General features: G+C 45.4%; 1 protein-coding gene across 1 annotated transcript in view; it reads left to right on the top strand.

Moving 5' to 3' along the window:
* The first annotated feature begins 8,501 nt into the window (after positions 1–8,501).
* HOMER2 (homer scaffold protein 2) overlaps positions 8,502–12,431 on the top strand; it is a 55,268-nt gene continuing 51,338 nt past the window's right edge. The window contains exon 1 of the mRNA XM_035554745.2: positions 8,502–8,633. Within this exon, the coding sequence (XP_035410638.2) occupies positions 8,539–8,633 (95 nt within the window). The 5' untranslated portion in view covers positions 8,502–8,538. The remainder of the gene's footprint in view (positions 8,634–12,431) is intronic.

Genomic DNA, 12,431 nt, shown 5'->3' with positions numbered 1-12,431 from the left:
CCAAACTGGGCTCCTCTCTGTTTTGGAACAGCTGATATTTTCCAGAGACAGCCACAGTGTAGCGGTGTGTGAAGTGATCTCTACATATCCCTCACTTGCCTCACTGGAATGGAATGAGGATTAATCAATTATAATTAAATCACAATCCCAGTGAAGTCAAAAAAAAGGTATTTTTCCTTTGGCATCGTGAGGGCCAGGTTTGCCCCTGTGTGACTATTATTGTTTTGAGATTGCTGCATGTAAAAACAAATGAAAATGCAAAGCATTACCTTGTTGAAGGTGTCTGTGTAGTGAGAATTCCTCTAGCTAGAGAGCAAAATGCATCTTAGAGGCTGCTTCCTCAAGAGTATAGCTACTTGTCGCAGCAGGCGTTACAGTGCAGGAAGAAATTCCAGTTTGCTGAATGTGGCTTTAAGCACGTGGTGTTGCTTGGCTGGCATTTTTGGCTTTGCATGTCCTATGCATTCAAAACACGCTTTGTTACGCTTTCAGAGCTGGCTCCTGCTCTTTCCCCAGTTCAGCTAATGCTATGGAATCCTGTTGCAGAAAGCATGTTCCTAAAACCACCAAGAATTCAGCTTTAAATAGGGGAAGAAAGTTGATACTGAGTAACAATAACTGCTGGTTATTCTCTGTGACCAAATGTTAATTCTTGTGGGCAAGGGAACAGAGGATCTAAATAAAAGTAACCCTGGCTAGATTTCTGAGACTGCCGAGTATTTTCTGCTTAGATCTTTCGTTGCATACCACTTATGATGTCACATTTCAAATTGTAAATCAACTTTCAGTGTGGACAAATCATGTCACTGAAAAACGTTTTTGCAGGATCACCCAGCTTCTTCCACGCAAATATAGCAATAGTATGTCTCTCATGCAAATATAGGAAAGAGTGGTCATGGACTATTTTGGGAAAAGATACTCACCAGATGGACATAGAGAGAATATTCAGTCAGCCACTGAGGAGCAGAAGAACAGTAATAAATATTATTAAAGTCAGATACGGATAAAATTAGCCTACCCCTGCAGGAAAACTATCAAATTAAACTTAGAAAAATGTTGGTACATACACAACATAAATCTTGTTCTCTTCTGCAAATGAACAGTAAATGAAAAATAGAGGATATGTGTCATCCGGACCTTATAGCGTTGACTTAATTTCATTTTCTCAAGTATGCAGAAAAGGTTTTGATGTGTGTATACTAGTACTTCTCCACTGGCTACAGATAAATTTAAAACAAAACATTTGAAGTGCCTAGCTCAAAGCTTTTCCAGAAGTGTTCTGGCCTCCCTCCCACCAAGCCCCTGGAGTTAGGCTGAATTCCATAACTGTGTGCTTGGTGTCGCCTCCTGTGCTTGTGCACTGCGGTCCCTCCCCTGGCTCCAAAGCCTGAACTGAACTATGGTTCAAAAACTTAATATGATATTAATAGACATTGCTGCTGCTGCCTGCCATCCTTTCGGTACTTCTTCAAAACCCAGCTAAGTGCTCTGGATCTACAGCAGTGCTCTTCCTAGTGATTCAGCTTTAAACATGTCCCTAAAATTTATTTTATTTTATTTTTAATATTTGTAAGTGAATACACATTTTGCTTTTTTTTTTTTTTTCCTTTTCTTCCAAAATCTGGATTTTATAACCCCCTCAAGGACTGTGAAATTTCTCTAGAAAAGTGGAATCTCTGTTTACCATTAGAAGTGGGCACTTTTTAAAGTTCCATGTAACTAGCATTACACAAAGTTGGGTTTAAGTGTGTTGACAGATAGTGTTTTCTGAGAAGCCAAACATAGAGCTGAAAAAATCCAATTGTGTTTGTTTAACAGATTGGTAGAGTATATGTATTTATCCAAGTATTGTCGCAGAATGAAGTTATGGTGCTGGGATTAGGAATGCAGAATCTCCTCTTGAGCTAGTTTTTTCTAGGGAGGACGTATTGCCCAGGTTACCACCTAACAGCCTATTTTAAAATGCATTTCCTCATTAAAATATCCCTGGCATCTTTATCTGTGGGAGCTGTATTCTCATTGTTCTTTAGTCAAATAACTCTTTTTTTCTTTTTCAGATTTTAATTGTTAGTGTAGCAAAAAGAGAACAAATTCTGCATGAGTTGTGGCCTTCTGATTTCACCTTTATTATTGCCTAATTATTGTAGCTTAGCAAGACATAGGGAAAAGGACTAGTGCAAGTCAAGGTCTTTAGTTGTATTTGAAAGTGGTGTAAATTAAGCCCAGTAGAGTTTTTTCATCTGTTTGTTTGCTTTGTTTTGCTTTGCTTTGTTTTGTTTTGTTTTAATGTATTTTAGAAGTATGGAAGTGTTAACCTACCTCTTCAATGCAGTTTAATTGCTTTCCATAGGACAGGCTCCTGGGAAAAAATCTCAACACTTTTTCAGAGTGGTGCAAAATAGGGCTTGTATGGTGACAAATAGTTTCCTTCACAAATGAAAGTTGTCCCTGCCTGTGAAGGACACTCATAGCTGGGCACTTCCAGCCTAATTTCTGTGAACCAGTTCTGGCTTCCCTGAAATCAAGATATTTTCCACAATTGGAGGAGGGAAATCTTGTGCTGAGGTCCTATTTGTGTCCTTATGGGCTTCTGAGAGAGCTTTGGGGTTCTCACCACTATACCTCAACCACCTGTTTTTGTAAATAGGTTTGAAATCCCCATGGCCCTTGTACTGCTCAGTGCTTAGGGAAATACATACAGAAGAGGGATCCAAATACCTCTGCCCACAAGGAAATGTATCAGCTTTTATCCAGCCATGGGGCATTCATGTAAATCAATCAGATGTCCAATGTACCCATGGAAAAGTCTAGCTTTCCTGGTAAGACAAGCAAGGAGCTGATTAAGAGGCTAAGTCCGCTGATGAGCAAGTTCTAAAGAAACACAAAGAATGAAGTATGTTACACCAGCGGCCTCTCATCCCTGCTCCTGGCCCCAGTCACTGACCCACACCCGCCGCGGCAGACACTGCTTCATGCACCGCAGCGCAGCCGGGGCATCGGAATGGGCTAATTAAAAAGGCAGCATTTAAAATGCCACTCCGTGGTTGCTTGGAAATGTAATCCAACTTTGGTATTATTTTCGAGCTCGGATTTTTGAATCCAAAATTCCATGTGACGGAAGAGATGGGTATTTAAACAGATGTCTGCAATTTCTTTAAAAAATAGAGATTGAGTTACAGATGGTAAAAAGGGCCTGAGAATTAAAAACTCCTGAGCTACAAGAAAATTTACATGTGAGCAAAATGGCTTGCTGAAATGAATGGTCCTGCAATTCTGCATGTTTGAAAATTAAGCTTCTTTCACCAAAAATATGAATATATTTTCCTTGCTGTATTATCTGCTTCTCAACTAGTAGCCTTGGCTGTCACCATCATCATCACATCCAAGTTGCAATATGAAAGTCCTGCTTCTAACAGACAAGGCATATAGTTGTTTTCTTCTCTTATCTCTTGTACAAATTGGCCTACCTGGACCAAAAATTTTGATGTGAATCACCTTAAAAATAAAATTAATCTACTCCATCTGCATATCCGGTTCCTGATTGCTCCAATTTCCATTTTATAAATTAGAAATATATGGATTTTTGTAATGTAAGCCTGGGAGGAAACCAGAGTCATCATTTGTACTTGCAAGTGAAATAGATTTTTTTTTCTTCTGGTTTAAAAGGAAAACCAAAATAAACCTAAGTGAAGAAGCTAATGACTTCTAAAGTAACATATGACATGCAAGATGCTGCATATTGGGAGGAAAAAAAAATGAATGTATTTGGGATAGTGTAGAGGAGCAATTCAGGATCCCACTCATCAGCTGAGAGACCTGTTCATTACTGTGAACTTTCTGAAGATCTCCACTCCTGTGCACTTGGGATAAAAAGAAAAACAAAGAAAGAAAAAAAAGTATTAGGATGCATCTAAACAGGAACATAGTCTCAAATGCAAAAGGTAAGAAGACTGTTACACACGGTACTCCTCACCTACCCTATACAGTCCCAGTTTGTCCATTGCAAACCCAGTTCAGATTAGCACGATTTGAGAGAAGGGTAGCAAGAGCCACTAGGTGCAGAAAAAGCCATCGTTTGGAGGGTGACCGACCTTCCTTACTTTGCAGTGGAGTGGACATAACCAACATGTCTACATCAATGAACAGCGTTAAGAAGGAGAATTGGGAGCATCTATTTCCTCTGTCTTTCCTCATAAGGATGAAGAAAGAGGTCAGTTAAAGTAAACAAGGCATGCTCCAAGTGGGGGCCACCTTTACTACACAGTTCAGTGCATGCTCCCAGATGTGTCCCAGGCTGGATTTCTTCTGGTAGAGCAAAGTACTGAGGATGCCTAGAAGATTTGCCCCAAATTGTTTATTGAAGGTGACAAAGGTGTCTGACTAGACTAGAATTATCAGAAATTCATCAACCTCGTACAATTTTGCAGCCTTTAAGACTCCTGGGTACTTATAGTCTGAGACCTGTGGTGGCTGGTAGGGCATTATTCTGCTTTTGGCAGCTTTGTGGATGTCTTTATGTCTTCTCTCTCAAAAATCCTATTTTTTATTGTTTTTCGCTAGCTGTATATTTGTCTTCATTGAGAAGGCAGCATCTACCAGGGTGTGATGATGACAGCTCTTTGCATTTACATAAAAATCTGCTTTAAGCTGATATTTGCATATTTTACAGGCCAACCTTTTTGAAAGTTAGATAGAAACCGCTTGTATACCTTCTATTACTACACTTAGACAGGAGCTTCCTGGCACCAAGTAATTATACATACAAGAATAAACTGCAAAGAATAAGAAGAGAACGTTCAGCCTACTCTTTTATAGATGATTGACAAAACACTTTTAAAAATGGCCTTATCCTTTTTGCTTTTAAAGACACAGAAAGCAGTCCTAAACGATTGCTCTGGGATTATTTTGGTTTATGTCTGGAGGACAGTGGAGAGGAGAACTGCTTTTGCCTTAGAAGTCACATGAATATGTCAGCTTTGGGTTTTCTTCTGCCTTGCTGGAGGACTTGTTGAAGGTCTCAGATGTTTATTGTGAGCTCTGACATTTTAATTGAAAGGACAGGAGTGTTGATTTTTTTAAACAAATAGATCCCTTTGGATTCCTTGTCCAAATTGTTTATTAGATATTGGGTTAAGTAGGTGTTAACAGAAATCATAAATCCGAGCATTTTCAACAGTCTAACTTAAAATTCTTTCTTTTCTCAGTTACTCATCTTTAAAATTTTATATCCAATGATATTATAATTACATTAATTCTCCAGCCATCTGGGGATGTTGAAAATTAATTCTCTGTTTCAAATGTAAAAATGAAGAATTCCCCATAGCCTTTTTTGGTTAAACTTCTGGATAACATTTAAAGCATGAAAATGGTTGGTTATTTGTCAAAGGAGGGAAAAAAAAAAAGGAAAATGGCATGGTTCTGTTATAGTAAAAAAATGCAGATTTCATCAGTCTAGTTGAAAAAAAGAGAAAATCACAGTGTTGAATATTTTATTTAATACTATCTGCCACGGGAAATAGGGAGAAGACTGTCTTGAAGTATAATAGTTCAAAAAGACTAAGCAGCAGTTTTCCTGAAATAAAGTTATATATAAAATAAAATAGAGTGGCAAAAGATGACAATAGTGAAAGCCAAACAAAGGGAGAGAACAGAAACACTGAGAGAGAGGAAGAGACCTGTGAGCTTTTTGCCTTTCACAATGCAGACTGGGTACATACGCTTGGTTGCTAGATCAGCTTTCTGAAAAGGATATTCACCCTATATCTAGGAATCAAAAATTATATCTTTAGGAGGCCCGTGGGAACAGGAGAAATTTTTTGTCTAAAGGAGTTACATCCATTTACAGAATGGAGACCTATTTATTGCTCAGCTTGAATCGTACTGAGGGATCCTGTGCCTTCGGTACTTGGAGTCTTCCTGAACCATGGCACAGCAATAAGAGCACACTTGTGAATGCGAAATGAGAACTGAATTACATCACGTACACATCCTGCGCTGGAGGCAAATCGGAAGTGAAATATCATGTTGCATATGAAAGCTTAAGAACTAATTAATTTTGATAGCATATTTATAGTTCTTGTTTACAGAGATCTCAAAATACTCTAAGAAAATGGAAAACTACATCATACGAAAATCAGTCGAATCAATGGGAACTATACACAACTTAGGACTCTTTGTAGCAGTGGAGGAGTTAGGATGGAATCAGCCGTAGAGCAATCACTTCATCCATTACTGATAAGGTTAAACATTTTGCACGAGACCTGGGCCTCATCCAGGTCCATGACACTTTTGTCATTGACTTCAGCTGGGGACAGGACTTCATCCTCTGTTTGGCAGCCACAAGAAGACACCAGTGTGCTACACTTCATAAAGGCGAATCTCTCATCTGTTTGGGGCAACAGAGGGAATTTCAGAAGAAAGTGTGCTTTGAGAAACCCAAATACATGCAGAAAGCTGGGGTTAACTCTCTCTGCTAGACAACATAGCTCAGGGTCCTTGAGAAAATGGGTCCACAACTCCGTCTCTTCCAGAATATGGATCTGAAAAGAGAAAGGTTTACAGGTGGACAAGACCTTAAGAACAAAAGCAATATACAAAATATCATGTCATGTTCATTTCACAGCCAGATAAGCTTCCATAAGCTTAACCCTTTTTTTTTGTAGCTGGGGATGAAAATGCACTTCAGTGCAAGATTGGAAAACACTAAAACATTAGAAAAAGCTAAGAAGCTTCAATTCCAATTTCCAGTTTCCATCTTATCACGAAACATGCATTAAGTGCATTACTCCATCTTGGTCCAATTCCATCGGATATTTCTAAGTCCCACACAGTGCTGGTTCATAACACACAGCTTTCTGATGCTCACCAAAATGAGCTAATAAGCCAGAGAGCACTAAGACAATTTCTCTCTCATGCATGGTAGATGGAATTTAATGAAATGAAGTAAATGGTGCAAACCAGTGAGACAAACTCATACGATTTCTGGTGGGAGTTTTTTTCTACAAGATTGCCTGGCTGCTGTATTCTCCCCTCAGAGAAAGACAGTCCTCACCATTTCCCCACGGAGAGGGAAGCAGTTCTGTCAAAGCAATATTCAAGGCTACAGACCATCATGAACGTGAAAGGATTATCACTTCTCCCATTACTATCCAGGGGAAACTCAGCAGGCAGAGCAGGACATGTGAGGTCTTCAGACTGCAGGGATTAAGCACGGATTGAGGTCCCCTTCCCATTGCAACTTGAAAAAAGCGCAGGTATGCTGGAGAGGTGCCACCCCACAGCCCGGGGAAACAGCTGGGCGGCTTCACAGCCCTTTGTAAATGTGTTCACCCTGCTCTTTTTCCCTACTGCATTGACTTTATTTGAGCATATAGGATTGAAATTCCGTTTTGGTGCTCCAGGCATCAGGAGACATCCAACAGTTGGCTGTCAGAGAGCGAGGCAGCTCCATGGTCCGTAGCTGGAAGGTGTTAGGTTGCTGGTGAGGTTTTCCTTCCCTGATGGTCCCCATGGGATCCCCAGCTGATCCTGGGCATAACCCCAGCGACTGCGCACAAGGTTAAAGCATGCAAACCTAAAGCCTGCCCCACAGCTTCCAAACTTTCTGTGAAAGAAAGGATAAATCTACGCGAGATAATAGGAAGATGAAAGTAATCCCTCTTGATGGCAAGGTATTAATTATAACTTTGTGTGGGAGAAGTTAAAATCCTCCTGATGTGTGGATGGGGCGCCTTGTCCCCAGCAGAGAACAGCGGTGTCTGTGTGGTGAGGACCGGCACGAGCGGGGCTGTGGCTTTTGTATGATTTGTGTCCTGTGACAGTGCCACGGCAGTGTCACCCTGGCGGTGGGGCAGCCAGGACACGGCTCTCCCACGGTGATGCCATTTTGCCCTCGGTGGGAAGGAACCATCCCAATTCATCGTGATAAAATCACACGGGGCGGCGGGGCAGGAAAGGGGGGGAGTGGGATTTTTTCTTCGCTTCCCTGGCGAAAGGGATGAAAAGAGCGCAAAGGTGCCCCCCCAGCTGTGTGTCCCCCCATTCCCACCCCCAGCAGCTGCGGCTCCCGGCAGCCGGACAGCGCAGCCGGTGCTCGGGCCCCCCCCGGCACTTCCCCCAAACTTTTCTCACCACCCCGGCCCCCCCCGGCCGGTCACCCCCACCCCAAACCCACCCCACCTTCGTCCCCTTATCCACGGGGGTGGGCACCGAGAAGCCCTCGGGGGTTCCCCCCGCTTCATCCACTCCCCCCACCGCCGCCTGCCCATGCCCGGGGCCGGGGAGCTGGAGGGGTCCCGGAGCCGGGGGGGGTCCCGGGGGCGCTCCCCCCCGCCAGGCAGCAGCGAGGGGGCGGCGGGAGATTGCTCGGTGCCGCCGCCGCCCGGGAGGGAGGTTATGTAAGGGGGGAGGGAGGCGGCGGCAGGAGGAGGAGGAGGAGGAGGAGGAGCGGGAGGAGCAGGACGCCTCGCCGCCGCCTGCCGCCGCCGTGCAGCCGCAGCCAGCCGGGAGCGGGAGCGGGATCGGGAGCGGGGCGGCCGCATGTGCGAAGTGGGGACGCGGCCGCCGCCGGCCGCCGAGCGCGGGGAGCCGCCCGGGGGTGCCGCCGCCCCGGCCGAGAGGTGCCGAGACATGGGGTGAGTGTGCCGGGCCCCCAGCGCCCCCCGCGTCCCGCCCCCTCCCCGGCACCCCCCGGCTCCACGCGGGGGTGCTCGCCCCCCGCCCCGGCCCCTCCGCAGGTGCGCCCCGGCCGCTGCCGAGCCGGGAGGCGGCGGTTCGTTAAAGCAATTAATTCATTAAGCACTTACCGCCCGGCCGGGGGGCGCCCGCCCGAGCCGCGCCGGCGGGGGTGGGAGCGCAGCGGAGGGGAAAAATTAAGAAAAATAAAAATAAAAAAATACAACCTCAGCTCGGGCACGCTGCTGGTGGCCACATGCAGAGCTGGGGGGTCCCGGGCAGAGCCGGGGGGCCCCGGCGGGGGCAGCGCTGCCGGCCCCGGGGGGCTCCGCGGGTGCGCTGGGGTCGTGCTGGGCTCTGCCTGGGCTCCCCGCCGGGGGGGGGGCCGCCGCCAACTTGCCCGGACCGCGGGAGCCGTGCGGGGGTGTGGGCAAAGAGCTGCCCCGCACACGCACCCCTCCTTTTTTTTCCTCCCGGAGAATTGAGCCTGAGCTTTCCGAAAATCAGCCGTGCCTTGTTCCTAGCCTCCAAGTTTAATAGGGGGCAAAAACCGCTTGCTGGCGTTAGAGCAGTTCGTGAACTGAACGGTAGGAAAGGGAGGTTAACGTGGTGCTCTCGGCTGGAACTGCATGCGGGTTAGAGACCCATCCTCTCGACCAGAATGTCTTGGGGGATTCCAAACCCACACGTCTAATTTGCTTTATTTTTATCCTATTGTTGTCCCTTACACCTTTTCCTTGCCTCTCCTCACCCCCCTGTGGCAAGGAACCGTTCTCCACTTTCTGGGCATCCTCATGCTGCTCCCAGCTGTGCAGCCTCCCACTCGAGATGCGTTGATTATTGTCAAAGTGCTACCATTTGAGACAGCGTGGATAAATAATGAATTAAAATGCCACGCATGTGCCTGAATCTGATACCCAGCAGTACTGAATACGAGTGCAGGGTCAGAGGGGAGAAATAAGATCCGAAGAGTGTCTCCCGATGTTTCACTTCAGGATTACGAGGGGCTCTTCTTCATTATGTAAAGTTCCACTGGAAATAGCAGAGGTAGCATTACAGCTTGGGGTTGTGGAAGGAACATCAACGCCTGGCTGGAGCAGCATGGCCCCACTGAGCCCAGGCTGGACAGAAACATCAAGCCCAAGGGAACTCGCCCCCATTCTTTTTACCCGGGTGTCTCTAAAAACAAATAGTTTTGTCGTTGTTGTTTGATCCGGCTCTGTGCTGGTGGATGAGTGCAGCTGTGAAGTTTTGCTGTGGCGTGGAGGGAGCCGTGGGGCAGGTAGCAGCAATGCCCTGGCCCTTGGCTCAGCACAGTGCTGCTCTGCCCGCAGAGCTTCCCTGGGGCCTGGGGCTCTGGAGTGCCCCGGGTGTGCTTGTGGCTGCACCCGTCTGTGCTGCCCTGCTCCATGGCACCTGCATAGGTATGAGGCACCTTCGCCGGTCCGGTTCGGTACCCCGATGTAACGTGTTTGACTTCTATTGAGTCGTTTCAGCCTGACACCGATGCTGGGGAGGAAGAATAAGCTCCTGACACCATTCATTCCTGGGGTTTCAGCGTGGGTTGTACACACTCGTACGCTCTGTACGGAGTGCAGGCGAGGTGTTTGCTGGATATACGTTTTGTGTCTCCCACCATTATCTCACCATCCACCTTTCCGATATAGAGAACTTCAGAGTCTGCCCGTGCAGGTTACTGCAGCAGGGGCTCAGCACACCTGACACAGAAGCCACCCCTTGTGTCCTCTCTGCTCCACCTCCACTGGCAAATCCTTTACCTGGGTGTGCTTCAGCCTTGCCTTCTGTGAAATGGCTACCTTTGTACTCGTCTGTCCCCGTGACGCACTCTGCGATGGGAGCACGGTGCCCAGCCTTTTGTATCTGAAGGAACAGGTTTTGTCCCAGGAATTCCAGCAGGGTTTGCTTCCTGGGCATGCTCTGGTGTCACATAGGCAGGTTCTCAACGAAATTGCGACAATAATTTGACTCTTAGCACTTAAACGATTTTTTTTTTTGGGGGGGTGACCATTGCTAATGATTCATTTAAATGCTGCCTATGGATTTGGCAGTGACTGATGGTGCTATGAAACCTGATATAGCTACTTGAGCTCAGCAAAGCTATTTAAATTGCTTATTAGCTGTGAGCTGAGCTATTTAAACTGTTGGTTTAGTTCAATAAGGCAGCAAGGTAGTGTCAAGTTTTACAAAAGTCATTTACATGTTTGAAAAAATTAATGCATGTAATTCAGGGGATGTGAAAACAATATTTTTTTTTTAAGGTGTTTAGGCAAAAAAGTCTGCCTCAGTGCTCATTAAAGTCAACGTGAAGGTTCCTGCTGACCAAAAACCATTGTCTTTGGGTCAAGCCATTGTTTGAGCTCCCACTGTACAAACGTTTACTTTGTAGAAAAAAACTTTTTCTAAATCACCGCTTTCTTCTACCCAACATATCTGGCAACTGTCCTTACCTCAACAGTACCAGGGATTGAACTTTAGTTATTTAAATAACCACAATGTAACAACAAATTTCCCATTGCAGAGGCTTTATTTTGTCTGAAAATAGCTTGAATTGTGTCTTGGTGTTGCAAACAAAGTCCAAACAAACCCAAGAAAATGGCAAGCTTGTCTAGGGCTCCGATTTCCGTGAGCTGTGCATACTAATCTAATAGCCAGCATCTGATTCAATTGACCTCAATTTAAGCAGTATAAGCTAACTTTCCAGTTAGAAAGATGCCTCAGACTTAGTTATTAGATGATTTTAAGGAGATATTGCCTAGTTGCTTCCTCTGTGCTTACATTCTTTTACTATTTTCGTTTCTTTAGTGTCTTTGTATTTCCTTATCTGTCAGTGACAAAATATTTCTTGTTATGAGGCATGTGACAAGTACCCAGTTTGGATTAGATGTGGAAATCACTGCTGCTGAAGCTGTTATTTATATTATCTGTTGGATTAAAATTCCACTAATTTAAATATTCTCTAGCAATAAATTTGAGTTTCGAATCAGTTTTTATAAATCACATCAAATGAAAATCAGGCCTCCGACTGTTAGAAATTACTGCGGAAAGCTGCGTACCGATGTAAAAGCCGCATGAATGTGTATGTATATGTGCGTGCTATATAGGTTAATGATGAATTAGCACACATTTCTTGTGGCTGGTGAGAGCTGCTTCTCTGTGCTGCTTCTACAGGGGCTAACGTGGTGCGCTAGCCCTGGCTGGCTGGCAGCCCCCCAACCCAGCAGGTGCCTCTGCCTGCCCCAGGTGGGCTGCGGGCCGCCACCTCCCCCAGGAAGGTGCAGAAGGTGAGTTTCCAAGCCTGGCTTCAGCGATGAAGTAACCTCGTCTTAAGGAGACTTCTGGACCCATGAGCAAAACTCTGTCCCTCCTGTAGTGTTTATCATGAAAAGGTACGGTTGGGAGCCTATATTTCTGAGAGCAGTCATATGTAATGCTTTTATTATGCAGTGACATTTAAGAGCACCAGGGAAGACTGCCTTGCACTTTTCCCTTCTGCTGTTGGCAGCAGCAGTGTCCATCGGCCAATGGATGGCTGCAGCCATCCAGGGAACAAAGACAAAAGGGAGGATGAGGAAAGAAAAAGGTGACAGAGGCAAAAGATACAATGAAATTAGTGTTATGGGAAGGCATTAATTTTGGATGCTGTTCAAGCTGGCCTTTCCCGGTACCGGCAGTACTTTAGATACCATGGTGATAAGCTTCGCCTAAGACGCTCCATAGCGGGGAATGGCGTGTTGCAG

This window comes from Cygnus atratus, chromosome 11 (assembly GCF_013377495.2).
Source record: "Cygnus atratus isolate AKBS03 ecotype Queensland, Australia chromosome 11, CAtr_DNAZoo_HiC_assembly, whole genome shotgun sequence".
Taxonomy (NCBI): Eukaryota; Metazoa; Chordata; class Aves; order Anseriformes; family Anatidae; genus Cygnus; species Cygnus atratus.
This window is presented reverse-complemented; position numbering and strand designations above follow the sequence as displayed.